Genomic DNA, 25,821 nt, shown 5'->3' on the forward strand with positions numbered 1-25,821 from the left:
ACCCACCCACCCCCGACCCAGAGCTGCGAAAAGGGTCATCCCTGATATTAATTAGTGACAAGAGACGGGCCCCTCCCCCTTGTATACGGGAGTTCCCTGACACCATACCCCCCTTCTCCCAAAAATAATTTAATTACTTTGTGTTCTAGCTGTGAGCACAGACCGCCTAGTCAGACTGGGACGCTCGCTCATTAACACGTTTTCCTCCCCTCTGGTTTGAGTGTTGGGATTAATTACAAAGGGAATCCTGCCCTAGGGGAGAGGGGGAGGGGGAGAAGAGGACGAGGCCCCGCGACTTTGGGCGGCGGAGGAGAGGGGGCCCTTCTCCCGGGAAGGCTATGGTAAAAAAATGCCTGGGAGGGTGCGGAACTCCTAGCTCTCCACTCTAGCTAGGACTTTTGGGTAGTTTAGCTTTGAAGGTAGGACCCAGGGAGCGTAGGTTAGCACAAAATATCTAGCACGTTTATGGCATTTCCACTTCAGAGCACAGACTAGGAACCCAACAGGGTTGAGCCCACCATAAAGTGGCTGTGGGAAGGCCAGGTTGCCCTCGTAGTGAGTGAAGGCCAACATGTTATTATACTGCCTCTGGTAGTATTTACCTTGCAACCTGCCATTTACCTAGAGCAGTACTGCTTCAAAAGCGTCTTCACACACGCGTCTCAACACCCCCACCGTCCCCGCCTTTCAATTCTGATACCTCCCCTCCCAACCTTATGATTAAGAAATCCCAGGGAAGGCGACTCTGATGGAGTCTTTCCTAAAACTCGGTCTCTTCTCTGCTCTGCCTTCTAACCAGTCCCCAAATGAGGACAGAATGCCTTTGCGTTGTGGCTCTTCAAAGGTGAACAAATCCCTTCTGCTTTGCCCAGACCTTTGCTTTTCCTCAACTGCTGTTCCCACACGGGTTAGCAAAGAACCTAGCAGCAAGACTGCTTGAAATCCAGTCATGGTTTCAAGTACTGTAGTCTGTACAAACACGCTGACCCTCTTTCACCTACCAGGCACTGAGCTGCTCTTGTAGCCGCACCAGGAACATAAGGGAAGTGGTAGAAGGGCAGGAGACAGTAAGAGGAGATAGGAAAGACATCAGAGTCCCCTGTCCTGGTCAAAGCACGCGTCCAATGTTGAGAGCGAGGTGTTGGAAATGCCATGTCACCGGCAGGCTCTCTCTTTGTATACTAAATTCTCATTCTGCCAGCTTGTGCCCCAGACCTGAGAGGGCCCCAAAGAATTGGAAATGAGTTTCTGACGTCAGAATTACAAATGATTTTGTAGATTGGCCCCAGCCAGTGCTTGAAATGTAAGTCAGGATGTCATGTAAATACCTTAGACACGAGACGGGATACATTCAGTTCTTTCTCTCCTCAGATGATGAGATGCAGTTGAGAAATTACATCTGCAGTGACAACAAGCCGTTTGGAGGTATCCAACATTAAAGGTGATTGTCCTAGTGTATCCTTTCCGACAGCTCTCTGGAAATGACTTTGCCTAATCCTTTAGGAAGAAGAAGATTGCCAGAACGCTGAGGTAGGTGACATCTAAACACAATTTCCCCTAGGATGAAAACCTGCAGAAGCAGAGGAAGGCTGGAAACCAGGGAGCCCTGGACCCTGAAGGAATTTGTAGTAGGACAAATTGAACTTTGGGTTTTTTTTTTTTTTTTTGGAGGTATTTTGTTTCTTTTTTTCATTCATTATATAGTCCAGGTCTCTTTAAGTAGTCAGGCTGGGTTGGAATTTAATGCCCTCCTGCCTCAGCCTCCCAAATGCCGCCACATCTGGCTAACCATTCTTGGAGGCTGAATGCATAGACAACTTCCTTATTTCTTCAAACCTCAGTTCTATTCACGTAAAAGGTAACAATGAGGTAACAGAAGCAGCCCTCCATACATCCACAGGGCACCAGTAAATTTCCAATCAGGCTTCCTTTCCCTCCATGTTCTATGCCTAGGGACCCCTGGTTTGTTTTTTTGTTTGTTTGTTTGTTTGTTTTCAAGAGTCTTATTCAGGGAGGAAGACTCCGAGTGCGAGGAGCCGAGGCCTTCAGTAAAGGCTCGTTTACCTCCTTACCGGGTCTTGGACCTGGACAGCGAGGATGGAGCAGGCAGACATCCCAGAGGTATCTCAGAAACCTTGGGAGGTTTTGTCTGTCAAGGAAGATTGAAGGAACTCTAGAATTGAGTGAAGCTTCTTGTCTTGGGGCAATATTTCTGTGAAGAGACATCATGACTATGGCAACTCTTAAACAGGAACACATGTAACTGGGGCTGGCTTACACATCAAGAGTTTTAGTCTATTATCGTCATGGCGAGAAGCATGACAGCATGCTTCATGCATGCATGCAGACAGATCTGGTGCTGGAAAAGGAGCTGACAGTTCTACATCTGGATCCTCAGGAAGCAGACAGCGAACTGGCTTGAACTTCTGAGCGAGCCCACTTCCTAGGGACAGACTTCCCCAACAAAGCCACACCTACTCCAACAAGGCCACACCTCCTAATAGTGCCATTCTCTATGGACCAAGTATTCAAACACATGAGTCTGTGGGGGACATTCCTGTTCAAACCACCACACTTCTCTTCAGGAGGACAGTACAAGCTATAGAAAAAAAATGTCTGCTTCCTGTGTCAATAAAGCTGTTCCTGAGTATCAGTCCTTGTTCTCATGGTAGAGACTAGGTCTAATGCTTTAATAAAAAGTAGGACAATTTTTTTAAACAGTATTGCTCTCTAAAAAAGAAAGGTTTGTTATTTTTATTCTATGGGCATGAGTGGTTTGCCTACATGTATGTGTGTAGACAACATGTGTGCCTAATGTCCAAGGAGGCCAGGAGAAGGTGTCAAATCCCCTGTAACTAGAGTTATAGGCAGTTATGGGCCACCATTAAATGCTGGGAAAACGATGTTTCAATGTGACTAACTAGAAATTTCTGTTACCTATCAGATTTGTTGACCACAATAAGGCACCCAAGAGGCCACAGCCACTATCCTCTTACTATTCTAAGGATAAATCTAAGAAGGAGACAATTAGAGCTCCTTGTAGCCCTTGCCCACCTTCCTGGAAGGATTGTTCTTAATTCTTGCAAAAATACCTATAAACCAGAATGATGACACACTTAGGATTCCAGAGGTAGAAGCAAAAGGACGGAGACATGTCAAGGCTAGCTGGAGCTATATACCAAGTTCCAAGTCTCCTTAATTCACATAGCATGACCCCCACCTCAGAAAAACAAGGGGTTGTGGATATGGCTTGATGACTGGCACAACCTATGTAAGGCTCTCTGTCGGATCCAGCATGTATGTGGGGATTTCCAACCCAACCTTAAACTCTAGAACTCCTAAGTTCTTGTCTTTTAATGAAAAGAAGAAGAAAAGTAACACACAAAAGCCCTTAACTGATCAATAATTCTTCTGAGTCTCTGTAGCATCGGTGTGAGGTACCTCTCTCACAAAAGAACTTGATTTCTTAAAGATAAAGGACTCAGTTGGAATGTGCCAGGGCACACTTTTACCTCCAGAGGACCTCCATGATTTTAGAGTTAGCCTGGTCTGCACAGAGAGTTCCTGGCAAGCCAGGGCTACATGACGAAATTCAGCCTCAACAAAACAAAACAAAACCAGAAGAGGAAGGAGGGAGGGAGGCAGGGAGAAAAGGCCTGAGCTTCATCATTTCTAGACCTCTGGGATATAAAAGCCACTAGGCTGCTATCCATTCCCTTCCTTTCTATTTTTTTTTTTTTCTGTTCTCCGCTTTTCATCTATCTCAAACTTTTGTGGCTCTCTACTCATTCAGCTTTCCTTAATCATAATTGTGAGTTTCCTTGACTCCAACTCCATTATCACCAATATAAAAAGTTACCTACAAATTAAAATCAGTGATTCTCAGCCTTCATCACAGAAGGCTTTTTTTAGTTACCTTAGTGATGATTCTAACGTAAGAATCACTACTATAACTTCCTTTTGGTTACTTTTCTGTTCCAGTGAGAAAACATCATGACTAAAGCAACTTAAAGAAAGGTGTATTTGGCTCCTGGTTCTGGAAGGATGAGAGTCCATCAGGGTGGTGAAGTAGGGCAGAAAACAGCAGATATAGATGTAGGGGGAGCAGAAGCTGGAGGCTCAGACCTTGAACAGACAGTAGGAAGCAGAACTTGAAACGCTACAGGATTTGAAGTCTGAAAGCCCACCGACAGTGACATTCCTTCTCCAATAAGGCCAGAGCCAGAGCCTCTCCGAATAGTGCCACCAGCTGAGAACAAAGCAGTCAAATGCTGGATAGTGGGAGGAGCATCTCACTCACCACCACAAACCTCTTGATTTCCCTCCTCCTCTCTGAAAGAGCAAATGACTGTCCTACCCTTCTTTGGGACTAATCCCTCCAGGAGGCCGGTCTCATCTTTTTCCTTCTCTGTCTGTTAAGCCCAGTCTCTCCCATTCCTGACTCTGACCTCTTCACTGACCTGCATCTCACATTACAAAACCAAACGCCTCCCTCCACTCAGTACCCATCTTTGCTTCAGCTTTCTCTTCCTTCCCCTTCTACCTTCTCCCCCGACCCAGTACAACTCTGTAACCAAGGATGGTCTTGAACTTCTGATCTTCCTGCTTCACCTCCTCCCAAGTGCTGGGACTGCTGATGTGTGCCTCGGTGTCCAGTTTGTATGGTGATGGGGATGGAGCTCAGGGTGTCAAGTGTGCCTGGTAAGTGCTCCGCCAACTGAGCTATACCACTGTCTCATCTTACCTTCTTAAAGGAATAGATTCCTCACCCATATCCTTCCTTCTACCTTCCACACGAAGCTCCCTGAGATACCTTCCTCCTCTTAAATGCCTGGACTCCATCCCTGTGCTCTGTTACTCTTCACCCTGCTCTCCCAAGACAATGACATTCTCTCCTGTCAATGCAGTCGGTGCTCACTAACACTTCAGACTGCTCTCATCTAAGCATCAGATTCAAGTTGCCAACTTCCTACTAGACATTTAGACATGGACGTTCTTTGGGTACTTGTACTTCTTAGGATTACTATTGCTGTAATGAAACACCATGACCAGAAGCAGGTTGGGGAGGAAAGGGTTTATTTGGTTTATACTTCCACAGCACTGTTCATCATCAAAGGAAGTCAGGACAGGAACTCAAGCAGGGCAGAATCCTAGAGACAGGAGCTAATGCAGAGGCCATGAAAGAATGCTTCTTACTGGCTTGCTCCTCATGGCTTGCTCAGCTTGCTTTCTTATAGAACCCAGGGCCACCTGCCCAGGGGTGGCACCGCCCACAATGAGCTGGGGCCTCCCATACCAATCACTACTTAAGAAAATTAAGCTGCAGGCTTACCTACAGCTCAGTCTTATAGAGGCGTTTTCTCCGTTGAGGCTCCCTCCTCTCCAGTGACTACTATACCTTGTGTCGAGTTGCCATAAAACTAGCCAGCACAGTACCTAAAATGTAAATGTTTTCAAAGAAGTACATAATCTTCCTTCGGTGCCCATGCCCAACTTGATCTATTCAGAACTTTACCTCTTCCAACCCTTCTCCTCCCCCCCAAGCCAATGTGATTTTTATTTCCTTAACATAAGATTTTTTTTGTACATTATGTATGTGTATGTATGAGAGTGTGTTATGTGTGTGCAAGTGCCTGCAGAGGATAGAAGATGGTGTTGAGTTTCCTGGAGCTGGTCACAGGTAGTTATGAGCTGCCCAATACAGATGCTGGGAACCAAACTCCAGTCCTCTGGGAGAGCAGCAAGCACTCTTAAACCAGGACCAGCTCTTTAGACCCGCTGTGTAAACTCTTTCACAAAAATGAAGCAGGAGAAATAATTCCCCACTCATTTTATGAAGACAGACCAATACAGGAAAAAAAAATTGGCTAGGCTGGGTGGTACAAGCCCACTACCTTAGCTATTCTGGAGGCTGAGGCAGGAGGATTTCTAGTTCACCGCCTGCCCAGGCTGCAGAGTGGTCTCAAGGCCAGCTTGGGCAACTTAGTAAAACTTTGTCTCAAAATAAAAAGGAAAAAGGAGTGGGGTGTGCACATTCAGACATCACACACAATGACAAAAAAGGACAGTGGTAGAGTACTTGTATGATATGTGCAAAGCCCTTAAATTAAAATTCCAAAGGTGGGAGGGTCGATTAGTTCTATATATACTGGTTGTCTTACTGTCCTAGGAATGTCCTAAAAATTACCACAGACAGTGATGGCAAGGACCCTGTTTCCAAGCAAGGTCAACTTTACAAATACCAAAGGTTAGAACGTCAATGGAGGAAGGGAATTCTCTCTCTCTCTCTCTCTCTCTCTCTCTCTCTCTCTCTCTGTGTGTGTGTGTGTGTGTGTGTGTATGTGTGTTTATGTATATGAGTGTTTTGCCTGCATGTATGGTCTGTACACTTCATTTGTCCCTAATGTTTAAAGAGGCCGGAAGAAGACATTAAATACACTAGAACTGGAGTTACAAACAGTTGCAAACTGCCATGTGGGTGCTGAGATCAAATCCAGATCTTCTAAAAGAGCACCCAGTACTCTTAACCTAAGCCATCTCTCCAGCCCCCAGAAGATCTCTAAAAGGAATACAACACAACCCTTAACACTAGCAATGGATACACACACAATGGAAAATACAGATTAGCTGGGTGCAGTGTCATGAGTCTATGCTCCCAACCACTTGGGGGACTGTCAAAAAGACAGCTGGAGTCTCGGAGTGCAAGGCCAGCCTAGAGGCCATAGCAAGACCCTGTCTCAAAAGCAGGAAAGGCGAGTGGGGCTTGAAGATGTAGCCCAATGGCAGAGGTCATGAGGTTTTGGAATAGGTCACAATACTATTCAGGAGAGCACAAAACATATACAATGTGAATAAAATAAAATGTTCGGTCATGTTCAGTGAAAACTGCAAAACACTAATCAGATCAAGGAAGATCTAAGTACATGGAATGGTGACATGTTCATGGAGTGAAAAACTCAGTAATATTAAGATTTTCCTTTGCAGCTGAGTGTGATGGCGCACACTTGAAACCCCAGCATGCAGGAGGCCAAGGCAGGAGGAGCACAGACAAGTCCAAGGCCAGCCAGGGATACAGAGTGAGAACTTGTTTCAAAATAATTAAAAAGAAAGAAAGAGAGAAAGAGGAAACAGAGAGGAAAGAGGGAAAAAGAAAGGGAAGAAGGAAAGAAGGAAGAAAGGGAGGGAGTTGAAAATATTTCATTCTACCCAAATTTGATCTCTAGATTAAATTCATTTCAAACAAAACCATAACATTCCTTTAAAAAAAAAAAGCAGAAATTGTGGAAAGAGGGGAACTGCAGTTGGGACATAGTATACGAGAGAAATTAGGCAGGTGTGGTGGTACACGTGCCTTTGATCCCAGCATTTGGGAGGCAGGGGCAGGCAGAGCTCTGTGAGTTCAAGGCCAGCCAAGGCTACATACACACAGAGAAACCCTGTCTTGAAAAACAAACAGAAAAACAAAACAAAAAAAAGCAAAGATAATCAATAAAATAACTTTTTAAAAAGATAAAAGAAAGAAAAGAGACAAGATGGGCCACTAGCTCATACCTGTAATTGAAACAGGAAGAAAAGACAAGAGGATTGCCATGAGTTCAGGACTACATAGTAAGTTCCAAGCTAGCCTGGGCTACAAATGAGGCTGTCTCAGAAGGATGGTAGAGTGTGGGGGTGGGGAGATAGGTATATATAGGTATGACTCAGCAGTCAAGAGAACTGGCTGTTCTTCCAGAGGACTTGGGGTTCAATTCTCAGCAGCTCACAAACATCTGTAAATCATTTCCAGGGGATCTGGTGCCCCTTATGGCCTCTGTGGGCACTAAGCATACAAGTAGCACAGAGACTTGCTTATATACATAAAATAAATGGGCTGGAGAGATTGCTCAGCAGATAAGAGCACTGGCTGCTCTTCCAGAAGGCATGGGTTCCATCCCCAGTCCCCACATGGAAGCTCATGAGCCTGTAGCTCCATTTCCAGGGAATCTGAAAACACCTGTACATACATGTGCAGAACCATATACAGACACACACAAATAATTTGTATACATAATTGGCAAATATTTTTAAAAATAACTAAATATAAACAAAGCAGGGCAAGAGGGAAGGAAGATATTGACAAGGTGATTGTAAACATTACATAGAAAGTCAGTGGACCATGGTGGCACATGCCTTTAGTCTCAGCATTTGATAGGCAGAAGCTGGCAGATCTCTTTGAGTTCGAGGCCACCCTGGTCTGTGGAGCGAATTCCAGGACAGCCAAAGGTTACACAGAGAAACCCTGTCTAAAAAGAATTTTTAATTGTATATTCCCACTTCAAATTAAGAAATTCAAAGGACCAAAATTCAATTGAAAAAGAATAAAGTGTACTTATATAACAAATTAATCAAGACACTAGGGGCATAGGTATAAAGACAAACAAGCTGAATGGGAGACAACAGGAAGTCCCAAATACAAATCCACCTACAAATGATCGATTTTTCACTAAATCGAAGGGCAGTCACATGCAAAATTAATAACCTACCACAAAACTGATTACAAAACTAGAGCTGGAGTATTGCTTGGTGATAAAGCAGCAGGCATGCGGCCTTGAGCTTGGTTTAAAGTACCATATACACAAGCACATATGTCTGCATGCATAAAGAAACTCCTAGAAGAAAGCAAGGCATCATAGGCAATGCCTCTAATCCTAGCACTCCAAAGGCAGAAGCAGGAAATCACAAAAGCTCAGCCTCAGTCAGGTCTACATAGTGAAACCTTGTCTCAAATCAGCAACAAAAGAGTTGGATAAAAATCTTTGTGACTTTGGGAGAAGCAAAATTTTCCTAGACATGAAGCCAAGAACAGGGTACACAAAAGGAAACGATAAGTTAGAATTCACCTAAACTGAGAATTTCCATTTTCAAGCTGCTCACACCTTTAACCTCAGCACTCAGGAGGCGGAGACGGGCAGATGGATCTCTGAGTTCAGAGGCCAGCCTGGTCTACAGAGTGAGTTCTAGGACAGCCATGGCTACACAGAGAAACACTGTCTTGACAAACAAACAAACAAAACACTATTCTCAAGACTGTTTGTCTGTTCATTTGTTCGTTTGTTTGTTTTGAGACAAAATCTTACTATGTATCCTTAACTGGCCTGGAACTCCCTTTGTAGACTAGGCTGTCCTCAAACCCTTAGAGATCCTGCTGTCTTTGCCTCCTGAGTACTGGGATTAATTCACTTTTAATTAACTGCAGACTAGGAAGAAAATAAGTGACAAGCATATATTTGATAAAGAATTGTAACTAGATTGTTAAAAAAATAACTCTTAAAGACCAGGGAAATGGCTCAGCAAGTAAGGGCACTTAGTGTTTCTACTGCTGTGATCAAACACCATGACCAAAGTAACTTGGGGAGGAAAGGGTTTATTGGGCTTGCACTTCCGCATCACGGTTCACCACCAAAGGAAGTCAGGGCAGGATAAAAATCTTCCTTCGTAACTTTGGGAACCTGGAGGCAGGAACTGATGCAGAGGCCATGGAGGAGTGCTGCTTACTGGCTTGCTCAGCCTGCTTTCTCACAGAACCCAGGTCCACCAGCCCAGGCAGGAAGGGTCCCACCCACAATGCACATAGTATATGTAAATATAAAAGATGAACTATACACCATGTTGTGTGTTTGAAATTCCATACCATGCATAAAAACAGAATCGTTGGACTAAGAATGCTCTCCTCAAGATCCATAGACCATTGAACAAAAACCCTAACACCAGGCATGAGAAGCCTCTCAGAGGTGAAAGGTAAGTCCCTATTGCTGAAGACACATATGCTTTGGACACAGGACTCAGAGGACCTGAGCTGGATCTGATCTGAGAGTCTCTTCCTTGAGGACTAGCTTTTATGGTACTAGAAGGTGTCATACAAGCATCCAAGAGAAGGAAGCATAGCTCCCTACCCACCTATGAGTCCTATGAACCACAACAACAACCAACACATCACACTAACGTAAGGATGCAATAGTGGCACACATAGCTTGGAGGTAACCAACAGCCCTCTAATTGGATTCTGGGAATGATCAATTAGAGGAAAATCATTCTTGGTACTGTAAGCATAGCCAAAGGGCCAGGGCTAGAAAAATCATGGATTTTAGAAACCACTTTATTAAACCAACATAATCCCTCAGTGTGTCCTAAATATTTATCCTTAAACCCACAGATAAATATAGCTCTAATCCCTCATCAAATAAAATTCTGTTTGCAACAGAAGGAGACAATTAAAAAAAAAAAAAAAAAAAACAAGCCGCAAGAATAAGAGATTGTGCCGTACACAGCCCCAGCTGATACACCTTCATCACAATTCTTTCATCTAAGACTTAGGGATCACTGCCAAAGGAGGAGCAGGAAGACTGTCAGAGGCAGAGGAACAGAAAGTTTGCTCTGAGATTATGTCACCTAGAAATGACAGCAATTCATATACCCATGAAATCTCATCAACATGGCTGCCTAAACAAGCTCTGAACATTGACACTAATGGACAGGCTAACACAGAAGGGGGGAAGCTCAAGAGGCCTCAGCTCTAGACAAAGAACTACAGGCAGCTAAGGACAGCTGAGAGCTGGAGACGCAATCTTCCAGGGAAGGACACATCAATATGTTTGCCAACACCAAGCAGTCAGCCCTGAAATAATGTACACGCAAGTAACATTGTATGGACCGAATAAGATATACATGCATATCAACAGTGAAAGAAAAAGAGGCCAGCCTGCCTGGAGGTACATACCTTTAATCCCAGCACAGAGACAGGTGGATCTCCGAGAACTGGAGGCCAGCCTGGTCCATAAAGAAAGTTCCAAGACAGACAAGGCTACACAAAGAAACGCTGTCTCAAACAAACAAAAACAAAAAACAAAAAAGAAACCATGAATTTAAAAAAGAGCAAAGGGTAGTTATGGGAGGATTAGAATGGGGAAGTTAGAGGGGGGAATGATGTAACTATATTATAATTTTTAAAATTCAAAAATAAACCATTATAATTTTTAAAAAGTATAGATCATAGCCAGGCACAGTAGTGCACACCTTTATTTCCAGCACTCAGGGAGGCAGAGGTGGGTGAATATATGTGAGTTCGAGGCCAGCCTGGTCTACAAAGCCAGTCCAGGACAGCTAAGGCTACACAGAGAAACCCTGTCTCAAAAAAAAAAAAAAAAAACAAGAAAGAAGAAGAGGAGAAGATGAAGGAGGAGGAGGAGGAAGAGATACAATACTTCTTTGGGCAGGAAGGCATGGCTGTGGGAGCATGAGGAGGCTGACCACTCTGCCTTAAGTCAGAAAACAGGGAGAGATAAGTGTTATCCCTTTCTCCTGTTTAGGAAGGGTGGGTCTTTACAGACAACTGTGAGCTGCCACGTGGGTGCTGGCAACCAAACCTGGGTCATCCGGAAGAACAGTGTTCTTGACTGGGAGCCATTTCTCCAGACCATAAAGAAAAACTTATATTAAATTAGTGCACCAAGATTTATAAGTACTTGTAGCATACAAAGTCTGGAAGGATCCTACTCAAAGTGGTTATCAAGAATTACTTTAGGGGACAGGCATGGTGGTCCATGCCTTTAATCCCAGCACTTGGGAGGCAGAGACAGGCAGATCTCTGAGTTCACACAGTGAGTTCCAGGATGCTTGGGGGATGGGGGCCAGTTCAAGAGGTAAGGGAACTTGTTGCCAAGCCTGAAAACCTGAGTTTGATCCCCACAACTCACACTGTGAAAGGTGAGAATCCACTTACACAAACTGTCTTCTAACCAAAACATATACACACACACATACACTGTGGCATGTACGTGTTTAAACAAGCATGCACATACATGTATGCAATTGGATGTTTATTTAAACTCTACATACTTAAGCACTATTTGATTTATGTGTAAAGGCATGTAAAGTTATACATAAAGGCATATAACTTTAATTTAAAAAAATTCTTTTAAGATAAGTAGCCTGTAGATTCCAGTGAAGTAAAAAAACAAAACAAGACACAGCTCTGGAGGAAGTAACTTGTGAAAGGCCCATCTGAAATGTGCTTTGGAAGAGAGAAACAACTCGATGGTCTCAAGGTGGATGGCAAAAGATGCTGAGCCAGGCCAACAATTAGAAACAGTGGACAACGAAAGCATTAATTTCCCTAACACAGACGCCATTTGCTGGGCACTGTTGGGCACCAGCATAGTGAGTGCCAAACGTGTTATCTCTGATAAGGAAACGGATGCTCAGAAATGTTTAAATAACTTGTCTGGTTCACACAGAAATCCATTCAAAACTCCATGTGACAATCATGGAGACAAGCGTGCACAGGGAATGGGTACAGCGGAGTGGCGTCTGGCTTGGCGTTATTAGAGGAACGTGCCACTTCTGGAGATGAAGTCGCAAGGATGAGCAAAACTTAACACAGATGAAGTGCAGGGCACGGGAGGTCTTGGGTGATGGACAGAGCAGGGGGATCCCAGGTAAAGGGCTGGTAGGAAAACCATGTGAGTATAGACACAGAAGTCGGGAGTTTGGAACAGGACAGAGTGCTGAGCTCTTGAGAACTGCCTGACCATGAATGGCATCTAAGGCTGGACCCCGCGGCAGGAGAGGCACGGTGGAGGAATTTTCATCCCAACTTAGAGAACGTGGGTTTTATTCTGGATATAATGGGAGGAGGGGCATGAAAAAGACCTGGATGCGGAAGTGTCCTGGTTAGATTTGCATTGTGGTTGCGTAAGTCTGATGCCAGCCTGCACGGTGGACTAGAGAAGAGGGCCCGGGGGGGTAAGGGAGACATCTAACCAACTGCAAAAGCTCTGTGGAAAGAAAACAAAGGTGCTGGTGATCGTACAGGACAGTTCAGCCTCATTTGGGAGGTAAAATGGTAGCTTATGGCGACAGGCTCCAGGGGGAGGAAGAGAGGAGAAAGGTGTGACAGTGAGGATAATGGAATGCTGGTGGCGAGTGCCAGAGCTGGTGGGCGACGTCAGGAGTGGTGGGGGTGGGTAGCGGGATAAGGTAACCTCTTCGGGGTATGTAGAGTTGGAAATTTCTGGAATGATCACTCATAAGGAGACCCAGCTCTTCAGCTGCAAACCAAGAGGCCAATCTCCTTCTAGACGGGTCCATGCGAGGAGCCTCAGACTCCTTGTGCAGCTCCTCCTCCTCCTTCTGCTGTCACCACAGTCACCACCCCAGCAAAGCTTCTCCTCCTTTCCGCTCTGCTTTGGAAGGTGGAAACCCGCTTCCTCCAGCCACCCTTGCTGGAAATCTGGAGGTTCTCTCCCACTGGGCTGTGCACTAAGTTACTGCAACCTGTTGATTCACCATTAAAGAGCTTCCTAAGCCTGTTTCCTCTTCCCCATCGCCACTGCCCAAAAGCAGACCCTTACGCAACTGGCTTTGCAACACCTGCCTAAAACTGCTCCCTTCCTAGGTCCAACCCCTATGGTTGTGTGTGTGTGTGTGTGTGTGTGTGTGTGTGTTATGTCACAATGTTTCTCTATGTGTTTCAACATACATATATTGAAATATATATATTCCTATACACATGGGAGAAGGGTTGGAGGCAGTCTTAGTTCTTTTTTTATTTGTTTACAAGACAGGGTTTCTCTGTGTAGCCTTGGTAGACCAAGCTGGCCTCGAACTCACAAAGATCCACCTGCCTCTGCCTCCCTGAGTGCTGGGATTACAGGCTTGGGCCACCACGTTGGTGTTTCCTAATTTTTGGTTTCTTTTCTCTCTTCCACCCTCTCCATCCCTTGACTTCTTCCCTCTCAACCCCCTAACACTAGATAGGTGAGAAAAAGAAAGCATAGAGGGGAACGGGGACATTTTTAACATATAGAATGATGATGACACCTATGTACCCTCTCAGAGCCTGTCCACTGTTTTCCCATCAGTGTGTCTAGGACACTATCTACTTTACCTGACCATTATCATTCCCTGTCCTGTCCCACCAGCCCCTGGCATTTTTGTTCCAGTAATATCACACTGCTCAATAAGCCTTCTCAAGGCCCCACACCTCATCAATGGCGCCTTCTACCTGGAATATTGCTGTTCCAAAGAAGGCTCCCTAGGAAATCTATGTGGTTTTTTTTTTAATTATTTTATTTTTATTTTCTGTGCATTGGTGTTTTGTCAGGTCTGCTAGAACTGGAGTTACAGATGGCTGCAAAGCTGCCACGTGGGTACTGGGAACTGAACCTGAGTCGATCTGGAAGAGCAGCCAGTGCGCTTAACCGCTGAGCCATCTCTCCAGGCCCTGGTTTATTTTGTGTTGTTTTCCCTTAGCTTCAAAAGCACTGGGATGATTCACGGTGCTTTGTTTTGTTCTCTGTTTTCTGTCTTTTTTTTTTTTTTTTTTTTTTTCATTTCTGGAGATTGAACCCAGAGCCTCACACAGATATGCTGAGTGAGCATTCTGTTACTGAACCTCATCCACGGCGGGAACTGGATTCTCTCTTTCTGACACTGTACTCGGGCCAGTGCTCCCAGGAGTGAACTTGTTAGGTGGTGAGGTAATCCCAGGATTAGTTCAGCAGCCTCTGGTGCTTCCACAAGGACTCTCAGGCTGGGATAGCCCACACCAACCAGCCATTGCATGCAGTTGCCCCGGGGAGAGAGCTTTCTCCCTCCCAAGGCAAGTCCTGGAGAGAATCATCCGTGAGTCAGCACTCCCACACATGGGAACAGAGCCCCTCTGTCCAGGGAAAAAGGGGATCTGAGACGGGGGAGTGTGGAGAGGTTCTTGGCAACATGCTGTCGCAGCCACTGTAATCACCTTGTTGATTACAAGGTGCTGCAAGGAGCTGGGAGACCCACCAGCATCCAGAATCCAGCTTGGATTTTACCTGTTCCCACCCTTATCCGCCTTTCTTGTACCACTTCTGTTCCTTTTTCTGTGCCCCCCCCCCCATCCTCTCCTAAACAGATTTGAGGCGTGGTTGAGCCTGTACTGCAGCAGGGCTGGGTACACATGGGCACTGGATGGAATACAATCTTCTAAGACCATAAAACGGAAGGCTAGGCTTGAATGCCATCGAAGATAAAAGGAAAAAAAAAAAAAAAAAAAAAGAGGTAGATGACAGACAGGCTGTGACCTCGCTTCCCGTTGTTCTCTTGTAAGATCCAAGTTTTCCCTGTTAGAGAAAAGCAGGTGTCTGGGCTGAGAATCAAGTGGGGCAGGAACCAGAAAATACAAAAATGGCAATGTACAAACAGCCACATGGCTGACGGAGCTGAACGGAAGAAGTAAAACTCAGAGAGAAAGAAGAGCTCATCATGGAAGAGGAGGAAACTGCTCCTTGTTCTTGCTGCCTGTCGGACAGCCGCCACCCAGAATCCTACATGCAGAAGGGTACGGAAGGGACTGGACAGTGGCTCAGAGGTTCTGAGTTTGTACTTCTCAGGGTACCAGAGTTTGTTCCCCAACTCTAGCTCTGTGGCATCCAGCACCTCTGGCCTCTACTGGCACGGGCACTGGTTTGGGGTGTGTGTGTATGTGTGTGCGTGTGTGTGTGTGTGTGTGTGTGGTGTGTGTTTGTGTGCGTGTGGTGTGTGTGTTTGTGTGTGTGTGGTGTGTGCGCACCAAATTAAACCGCCAAAGACAAAATGATGTGAAATTCTAGTCAATGAATAGATGTAAAAAAAAAAAAAAACCACGAAGTCTAGTCTATGTACCTAGTCAGCACCCTAGGTCACCACCTTCCCACATCTTTCAGAAGCAGAATTCTGAGTTGCATGCCCCACCAGCAATTTCTCTTTCTCTGGTGGTTTTTTTCCCTTTTCAGTTTCTTAGCTATTGTTCTCCACCAGGAAAAGACTGAAGACCATCTCTTCTAGTGGCCAGCAGGGGGCAGTGTTCAACAAGCAATGATCAAGATTTGCAGAAAGAGAGGGACTTCTCTTCCTTCTCTAGAAGGAAGCCAAAGAATGAGGCCCTGAGACCCTACTCTGTTTTTTCAACCTCCACTGCATTGCTTCCTTGGCTATAATTTCTCCAGCTTTGGTTTAGTGTATCTCACAGCTTTCTTCTTCTCAACTCTCCAAGGAAGATTGACTTCCTGACCAATTTTTCAGAAACCCGAATGAGAGGTTTGAATCCACAGGGCCTCTTCTCTGAGGATGTATATACATTCTCCTTAGAGCATAGCTTGTCCAGTGGAAGAGTTGAATGTCAGACCCCCGCTGCTGTTACCTCCTACAGTGAACAAACTATACAGAAGTACAGGTTGGCCCTGCTGCTTACCACCCCCAAGGTATCATTTGAATCTATTGTATGGAGCATTCTCTCTCTCTCTCTCTCTCTCTCTCTCTCTCTCTCTCTCTCTCGCTGGCCTCAAACTCAGAGATCTGGCTGCCTCTGCCTCCTGAGTTCTGGGATGAAAGACCAGCACCACCACTGCCAGGCATGAGGAGCACTTTCATGCAAATAATTTTGAATCCTCCCAGCACTCTAACAGATCTTAATTATCTTCCCACTTTACAGATGAAGTTGACAGCAGAGCAGACACTTCGATTCTTTTTTTTTTCTTTTTTAATAATTTTTTTATTTTTTATTTTATTTTTTTTTCTTAGACACTTAGATTATTGTATAAAGAGTAACGATGAGCCAGGTGTGGCGGCCCCCACCTGTAATCCATGCATTCAGAAGGCTGAGGCAGAAGGATTATCACAAGTTCAAAGACTGCCTGGGCTGAAGAGTGAGAGGCTCTCTCTCTCTCTCAATACTAATAGGAAGAGGAAAAAGAGGAGGAGAAGGAAAAGAGGAAGGGAGCGATGGAGGGAATGAGAGGGAGGGAAGGAAACTGGGTCACTACCAGTCCTCTGGCTGCAAGGTATGGGCTGGGCTTCTCTCCCTTTAGCACAATGCCGCTGCTGCTGCTGTTGCTGCTGCTGCTGCTGCTGCTGCTGCTGCTTCTGCTGCTGCCGGGGCCTGCTTCTCCCCTACTCCATACCTCCCAGTCTTACAGACCAATGGGTTTCTGTGTTCTTCTTCTCTTGACCTGTGGTAACAACTTTCTTGTTAGCAGAGCATATAGGAAAGGTCATGGGAAAGAAGCAGAAAGATAAAGGATGCGTCCTTCCAGGAAGAGGAAGAAGAGGAGACAAGGAAAGCAAGTACTCCATGGGATATGGGGAAGGAAGGTGTGGGTGAGCTGATATAGAGAGAAGCACCTGTATTCTTTGCCCAGGCTGTAAAGGGGCACAAACAGGGCCCCCATTGTGTGGGCACAAAGGCACCATATGTCTGCCAGTTTACTACAGTGTGTGTGTGTGTGTGTGTGTGTGTGTGTGTGTGTGTAGGGAGGACTGGCTTAGAGATCCATTCTGAAGCTCTTGGAGGCTTGCCTTCTGAGATCCTTAAGTTAAGGTTTTCTGAGATAGAATGCAGGGGAGCAATTATTATAGCAGACCGGACTATAAGAAGATCAGGGGCCTGTGGTCGCCATGGCATGAACATGAAAGAGGCCATGGTTTACATGGATGCTCAAAGAGGGAAGAAGAGATACCTTGTCAGATTGTCACTCACCTGAGTCCCCAATTTAACCTACATCCCCCCTCACTCACACCCTGCTGGCTCCGGGTTTGGCTTTTGTTTTTCAGTTTTCATCTTGTCGTTTCATTTCATTTCTTCTTTTGTTTTTTGAGATAGGGTCTTGCTATGTAACCTGGTTGGCCCAGAACTCTCTGTATAACCAAGTCTCGTCTCGAACATGGAGACATCCTCGTGCTGCGCCTGCCTAGTGCTGGGAATCCAGCCATGAGTCCATCATGCCCTGCTTTGGAGCTGTGTGAAATGAGCTGTGGTGTTCTGTCCCTCTCCTCTCTCCCAGCCTATTAGCTCTGTAGCTTTCCTCGGCCCAGGGACTGCCATCGCCCTCAGCGCTCCACTTTGTCTCCTCTCCCCCTTCCTGTCTCCTGTGCCCTTCCCCCTCTCACTTTCTGCCTCCTTCCTTGTCCTGCCATGCAGAGCAGAGCGGCAGCCGAGGCCAATTGATTATCTGAAGAAATTTGGAGTTAGCAACAGAACAGCTGCAGCTCACCACCCTCAGGCCCTGAGGGACCCAGGAGAGGAGGGGCTCCTAACCCTTCTGCTTTCCAGCCTGGGAGGGACAGAGGTGGTCCCTGAGCACGGAGGCATAGGGCTCACACTTAGAATCACACACCGAGCCTGGGACTTGGGTTATAATTCCAGTCGGTCATCATAGTGAGCTACATCACCTTTCTAGCTAGGCATCTGGCTTTGAAACAAAGTTTGTCACCAGGCACAGTGACACACACCTGTAATCCAAGTTTTCTGGAGGCAGAAAAAGGTAGATGGCAAGTGAAAGGCCAGCCTGGGCTATTTAATGTGACTTTGTCTCAAAATAATCAATAGATAGATAGATAGATAGATAGATAGATAGATAGATAGATAGATAATTAAAGGTGTTATTTATACACAATGATGTACCCTTGTAATTCTAGCACTGGAGAGACTGAGGCAGAAGGATGGTGAGTCAGAGGCCAGTTTCAGCTACATAGTGATACTTGGTCTCAAATTTTTTATAAAATTTAAAATTTAAAAAGGAATGCGGGGAGGAAGAGCTATAAGGAGAGAGGGAAAGGAGACCCAGTAATCTTCACCCCACAAGAAGAAGTTATACCTGACTCCAAGTCTTAGTTGTGTGACCTTGGGCAAGGTGCTCTCTGGGCCTAAAAATCTTTATAAAAACAATTTTAGGGGCTTTTCTAGAATCCCTCTGGTATCCGCTCATCACCCTTCAGTGCTTTAGGGTCCTTCTGACACGGGTCTCTTGTAGTTCTCAGATTTTCCTGGCCTCAGTTCAGCCCACTCTCTTGCCAAGCTCCGGTCATAGTATATGTCCTTTAACTCACATGCAGGAGAGAAGACATCAAACCTTGGGAGTTTCTTTCTAACTATTTCAATCCCCTCTTGCTAATGGCATTCTGTAGTCATCCTTCAAGTACTGAAGGATGTCTCGGCACTTTCTTGCCACTTTTGGCTTTTACCTTCAGCCATTTCACACAGCCTTATGTTGGGAGAGGCTCTTCCGGGGTTTCCAGCCAGAGTTCTACCTCAAGTAGGACTGTATGTGCTCCAAGTGTCTCTATGTAGACTAGATTCTCCAGCCCCCCTGCTTGAATTCCTTTTGGTTGGGACAGGTGATTCTGAGGCTGAACGGTTCCGGGTACTAAAAAAAACCATGAAGGTTTTTCTTGGAGTTAAAAATCTATTGTATCTTACAGCCTCTGCTCAGTGGCTGTTATTCTAACTTCTGGAGCCACTTAGGAAGTCCTTTTTTTTGTTTTGTTTTGTTCTTTTACTTAGTATTTGAAGATGAGCGTGGCTGGGCCTCTAAATCTACTCTTTGCTTGCTTTGTTTTTGAGGTGGGCTCTCGCGTATCCCAGGGTGGCCTCAACTGTAGCTGAGAATAACTTTAATTTAACGGCCTCCACCTTAGAGTGCCCCTTTTATGCAATTCCAGGGATCAAACCCAAGTTTTTGTGCATGTTACGCATGTACTTTACCAACTGAACTGCCCTTAATATATACTACAAATATAAAATATAGAGAGAATATATATCTACATACCTACATACTCTAGCCCCTAAACATACCCTTATCAAGACAGACATCCTCGCCCAGTAATTGAGCACTTGCCTAGTGTGTGAGGTCTCTGTTCCCATCCCCAGCACCAAACCAAAAATAAAACAAAAGCCCCAAATATTTTCCTTGTAAAGTGGTTTCCAGACCTTTGCCTTCTTATCCATGCAATGGTTCTCCCTGTTTTATTAGACTCTGGCAGGCTGGGTTATTTTAGGGAGGCCAGATACAGCAGTGAACACCTGTGATTCCAGTGCTTGGGAGGTTAACAGGTGGAATTGCTCTTAGCCATCTGTCAAGTTTAAGGCCAGCCTGAGCTACCTGTTTTCAATCCACCCACTCACCCCACAAGAAGCTATACCTGACTCCAAGTCTTAGTTGTGAGACCTTGGGCAAGGTGCTCTCTGGGCCTAAAAATCTTTATAAAAACAATTTTAGGGGCTTTTCTAGAATCCCTCTGGTATCCGCTCATCACCCTTCAGTGCTTTAGGGCAGGATCTTGGACTAGATTAGACTCTAGTTCACGCTACACTTGAATCTGTGACTGCCTGACTCAGCCTTACAAGCCCAGCCACTCAGCACACACACACACACACACACACACACACACACACACCTTTCTCATTCTCTCAATATGATGCTTCTTCCTGTGTCTAAACTGAGGAACACACAATGGCCCAGGAGTTGCTGTTTTGAGTAATTTTGACCTAGCCTGGACATGATAAGAGAAAAGGCAATGCCTCAATTTTATGTCATGGCTTTCTCCAGCAGCATGGACCCGCAGATGCAGGTTTAACTTGGGTTCTATTGGGACACTCAGCTGCCTTCTTTCAAGACCATGGGGAGGAGGATCTGAAAAACAGAAAGCACCACTCAGTGAATGCATGCCCTCTTCTCTCTGTAGCCTCTCTTCTCTGCCTTCATTTATCTACCACGTGAATCCCTGATGATACAGACACTCTGAAGAGCTTCAATGCCTAGGGCCCTCAGTATCCACCCTATATAACCTTCAGGCCAGCTTCTCAATACAAAGGAGCCACAGCCGTATCTGGTACTAGATGGAGGTCACTTTAATTTTTCTTTTCGTAAGAAGTTAGGAATGCAACCAGAAAGAGACTTACACATAGGACACCAGGCACAGATCCTGAGGTCTGTTCTTGGTGGTATTTTTTTTCTTGGTGGGAAAAGCAGGGCTGGTAAGAGGAATGGAATAGAAAGGACTGCAGTGGGATTGTCAAGGGGGCGGGGGGAGAGGACACCCAGAAGCTAGGAGGCTGGAGGGGGGCACTGTTCCAGGGGAAAGCAGGTGGGGGGGAGCTGAGGAAGGGGTACTGATATGGTGGGTGAAGGGGTCCCACACATACCTGCACTGGGGAAGGAACAATACAAGGAAAGAAGTAACCAGGGAAAAGCAAAGGGATCCCAGCAGGGAGGGCCTCGCCCTACCCCAAAGTGCATAACTCGGTAATAAATAGTAATATTTATAAATAAATAAATGAATAAATAAATAAATACATAAATAAATATCCTTGTAGAGCTAGGAGTTTGGTGTGAGGGTGAATGGAGCGGAGAAGAGCAGGGAGTTCATTTCTTCTAACGGGGGATTCTAAGGCCCATCGACTCCAGGTGCTCAGGTGGGGCTTAGTAGCACGGGTGGGGCACCTTCCTTTTCATGCAGCTTAAGAATGGAAGGGGGGAAATGTAATAAGAAGACCCTAGAGCACTCACAGGGCGCGGTAGCAGGCATCCCCTTGCATCTGAGGGAGAAGCTGATGGGGTTTGCATGTTTGCTGCTGCTGAACTGCCCCACCCAGGTCCTGAACCTTCTGCAAGGTGCCCTGGGCTGTTTGGAGATGTCATCCTTGCCCCAGGACTGAGGTTTTCCTTTTTCTGGCTGGCACAGGGAGAGGGAGAAAGCTGGGATGGCAGAAGTGGGAAGGGACAGCCAGACAGCTCCAAAAAGGCACTCACTACCAAGTTACATCTGAGGTCTGTGTGTGCTAAGCCTCAGGAACAAGATAGACAAAAGAAAGGCAGAATTTTTTCTACAGTCCCTGGCTACCCAGGAGTCGCCTCACTTTTCTCTCTGTGTTCCAAGAACCTATCCCTCCCCTGGGCATGGACAGACAAGTCTGGAAGTTAGGAACCCACCCCCCCACTCTGCCAGGAGACATTTCCCTTCATAATCTAATGCTGAGCCCCACCATTGCCAAAAGAGAGAGAATCAGGGTCTGGGGTCTCTGAAAACTTGGACATAGGGCAGAAAAGGCAGCAGCTGAGGAGAGGCTAGGTTTAGTAACCCCCCCAAAAGGACTCCATTCCAACCAGTCTGACAAGCAACTCTGATCAGCTAGGCCCCGAACAACTCTCTGAAAGAACCCATGAGAACATCCCTCACACGCCTGGGCCAATGAAAACAAAATGGCCTTCAGGACTAGCGGTGTGAGCTGGGTCCTCTGGGGTGGGAAGGAGCCAGCCATTCTAAGTAATGCGTGGTGACGGAGAAGGGGAGAACCCAGGGCGGGAAGCGGGCTGAGTTTCAGACGTCCAGCACGTGGTTCAGATAGGAGATATAGCAGATGGCCAGACGGAGGATCTCAATCTTGGAGAGCTTCTTGTCCGGGGGTAGAGTGGGCAGTAGCTTGCGCAGCTCGGCGAAGGCCAGGTTGAAGGCTTCCACTCGGATGCGCTCCCGCGTGGCATGTGCGGTGCGGTACTTGGCCGTGGCGCGCCGCCGGCGCCTGCGCTCCTCACGGCTCAGGTGCTGCAGGTCTTTGCGGCCGGACTCTCCAAGCTCCGAGCTCCGGACCTGTCCCACTCCAGGATCCCCCGACCCAGCACCATCCGGGCCCAGCCCGCCCCCACTGTCACTAAAGCCCGACTCGGTCTCCGAGTGGGTGGGAGGCAGGTCCAGCTCCATGGTGTCAGAGTTGAGCATCATGATGCAAAACCCCTGCCTAGTGAAATCTGAATCCCCTCCCTCTAGGAGCTTGAAAGCTGGGCTGTGCGAGAGGCAGGAAGGGCCTGGGAGTGCTAGGGTCTGCCACTGAGCTCTGGAAAGCAGAGTCACTTCAGGGTTCCATGGTCAAGATTCCAGCCTGGAGCCTGAAACAGAGAAAGGGAGAATTGAGAGTTGACAGCTGAAGGGGTGGACAGCTCAGAGCTGGGGGAAATGAGGTGGGAATCCTGGTAAAGGAGAGCTGAAAATTGGCAAGAGGGCTGTCCAAGGCTAGAGAGAGACCTGCAGGTGGAAAGCTGTGGGAGTTAAAAGAGGAGGGAAAGAAAGCGCTAGAAAGACAGAGCAGGCAAACTAAGGCTGCACAAGAGGACGAAAGACCTAAAACTGCAGAATTCCTAGAAGAAACACAGAGGGGAAGTCCTTCAAGGCAGTGGACTCGGCAATCATTTCTTGAATATGAGAACAGAAGCATAAGCAAAAAGAAAAAAAAAAGTTACATCAAACTGTAGTGCACAAAAAAGAACAATTAGCACCGTAAAAATTAAACCATATATCTGAGAACAGAATAATATGCTAGGCATATGAAGAAGTTCTTAGCTAGGTGTGGCAGCGTATGCTTGTGTAACCCCAGTGCTCAGAAGACTGAGGCAGGAGGATTATGAATTTGAGACTATCCTGGATACACAGTGATGCTCAATCTCGAAAAAGGAAAGTCCAAAACTACCGGAAAAAAACGAACAACCTAATTTTAAAATGGGAAAAGACTTGAAGAGATGTTTCTCCAAAGATAATGCACAAATAGCCAGCATACATATGAAAAAATATGGCACATCGCTGATACTAAACATGCAAATTAAAACTACAGTGAAACATCACCTCACATCTACCAGAGACAGTGAATTAAAAAAAAATTAAACACTTAAAACAACTAAACCCATGTTAGTAAGAATGTGAAGAAACAAGAACCCTCGTTTGTAGGATTATAGAGTAGTGCCACTGCTATGGGAAACAGCCTGGCTGTCCTCAAAGAACTGACACTGGAAATACAGTATGTTCCAGCACACGTGTGACATTGGCACACCAATGTTCATAGCAGTGGCAGAAGCAACTCAAATATTCACCGGTGGAGGAATGAGTAAATAGAATGTAAATATGATATATTCGTGATAATAGACTGTGAGCCTGGCATGGAGAGGGATTCCTGTCACACTGCAACATAGATTAAACCTCAAGAACATTATACTAAGTGAACTAAACAGTCGCAAAATGACAAATGCTATGACTCCATTCATTTAAGTTTCTAACATTAGCCTAACTCTTTAAAACAGAAAGTGGAATGATGGTTACCAGGGGCTGGAGGGAAAGGCGAAGGGGAGCTGGCTATTCCTTAAGGAGTGTAGAATTTCACATTCACAAGAGGAAAAAGTTCTGGAGATCAGCTTCTCATAATGAGAATATGCTTAATGCTCTCAGGCTCTCCCCTTATTGGTTGCAATGGCAAATTTTGTTACATGAGGGGTTTTTGCATAATAATAAATAAGGGGAAGGGCAACCCCAAGGGAATGAGGGGAGAACTGCAAGCCTTGGCTTTGGGACTTTCTGCACGCTTGTTTCTTGCTGGGGGAGAGGGGAGAACACAGAGATGGCCGTTGTTGAGTGGACTAGGATGTATGGAGCTTGGCACAGGTATCTTAGTCCAGTCCTTCAGAATCCCTCAGCTTTTCAGCATCACCACTGTAGGCCAGAGAACCAAAGAACCTGCCCATTAGAATCAAAGAAAGATATTTCTTCTCAGCACCCCCCTCCCAGGACCCTTGCCATTTCCCTGGTCCTCTTGGTGATTCTGCGAAGAAGACTGTGGAAACTCACCCAGGGCTTGTGACAAAAGCTGTAGAGGAGGGCATAGGCTGGCTTTTGGAGCTCAGCTAAGTTTGATGGTCTCAGAATCACTGCGTCCTCCCCAGTGAGCTTAGCCTTGATAGAAGCAGAAACACTGAGGCTTCTTCCCAGCCGTATGCCCTTCATCCCCAGCCCTGGCTCTCCAGCTGACAGCTGACAGACACTCTCCCAGGAGCCACCCTTTCTCCTAGCTTGCCCCACCCTACCCCACAGAAGACCAGAGCAGTTACAAAGCTCTGAAGGGGATGCAAGATCACCAGCATCTGATGGTAGAGGGACACCTACACACCGAGCTTGACGCAAACAGGAGCTGATTAATGCTGAAATTATGAACATTCTCCATATTCTAGGGGCTAAAGGAAGAGAAGAGGACAGTAATAGCGTGGGGTGGTGGGGGAACATTTCCTGATACACGTTCAGTGTCCCTAACTCCCTGCTCCCAAGGTGGACTAGAAGCTCAGGGTTCCCAGTACGTCTATCACAACTGGATTCCCTCTCTGTCCAGTCCCCATGTTCCTGCATCCTCCATCACTCTCTAGGGTCCTCCCTCTTTCTCTCTCTTGCTCCCCATCTGTCACAACCCATCTCCACCTGCCCCTCCCTTTTCCCCACCTCCACTCCCAGCAGCAGCTTTTATTTTCACATCAAGTCTTTCCTCCAGGTCTGGTCTCAAAGTCTCAGGCTCTGAGGAGCAGGGAAGCAACAATTCCAAGAATCCGAGATAGGAGTTCCCACCCTACTTCCTCCAACTACAGCTAACAGAGGTTGCCCAAAGCATCCAAGGGAAGTAGGCAAGAGAGTGGGGCAGAGACAGAGGGAGACCCAGCATTAGAGGAAGATTCTGGGAGGAGATTTCAGCCAGAGATTAGGAGGGGAGGGGTTGGCCCGCACATCCCCAGCCCATGGTTTCCCCTTACCTAGAAGGACTCTGCCAAGGGATCCCAGGTGGCAAGCGAAGGGGACAACGTAGAGAGCCCCAGTCTCTTCTTGCTGCCCAAGGGTCATCTGTCTGCAAAGTTAGTGACCAGTTTCTAGAGCTCTTGGAGGCAGCTTGTTGTGGCCGAACAGGCTCCAGGACAGACGAGAGGGGTACCCATGGTGGAGATGTAAGGCCTAGGCAGAAGATGTGGTCTTAGTCCAATACTGGAGTCACCCACACTCACGCGTGCATGCATACATACACACACACACATGCACACACACACACACAGACACATACACACACCTGAGGTGGCCCAGCCTTATGTGTATATATACACGGAGATACACACACACACCCCCAGCTTTCTATTGGCTGGCCCTGACACCCCCCTCATCAATATTAAACAGCCAGGCCAGGCAGCCATTGGCAGA

The 25,821-nt window shown here is 46.3% G+C and overlaps 1 protein-coding gene and 1 long non-coding RNA gene across 2 annotated transcripts in view; one reads left to right on the forward strand and one right to left on the reverse strand.

Moving 5' to 3' along the window:
- LOC132646501 (uncharacterized) overlaps positions 1-25,821 on the forward strand; it is a 33,409-nt gene that overhangs the window by 295 nt on the left and 7,293 nt on the right. Inside the window, exon 2 of the long non-coding RNA XR_009584798.1 lies at positions 1,372-1,530. This is a non-coding gene — a long non-coding RNA (uncharacterized LOC132646501). The remainder of the gene's footprint in view (positions 1-1,371; positions 1,531-25,821) is intronic.
- On the reverse strand, positions 20,673-25,670 carry Nhlh1 (nescient helix-loop-helix 1). Its single transcript, XM_060365051.1, has 2 exons — positions 25,386-25,670; positions 20,673-22,715 (listed from the first exon to the last, which is right to left on the reverse strand). The coding sequence occupies exon 2, from the start codon at positions 22,549-22,551 to the stop codon at positions 22,150-22,152; it is 402 nt and encodes a 133-aa protein (XP_060221034.1). The 5' UTR covers positions 22,552-22,715; positions 25,386-25,670; the 3' UTR covers positions 20,673-22,149.

This window comes from Meriones unguiculatus, chromosome 11 (assembly GCF_030254825.1).
Source record: "Meriones unguiculatus strain TT.TT164.6M chromosome 11, Bangor_MerUng_6.1, whole genome shotgun sequence".
In the NCBI taxonomy this organism is placed as follows: Eukaryota; Metazoa; Chordata; class Mammalia; order Rodentia; family Muridae; genus Meriones; species Meriones unguiculatus.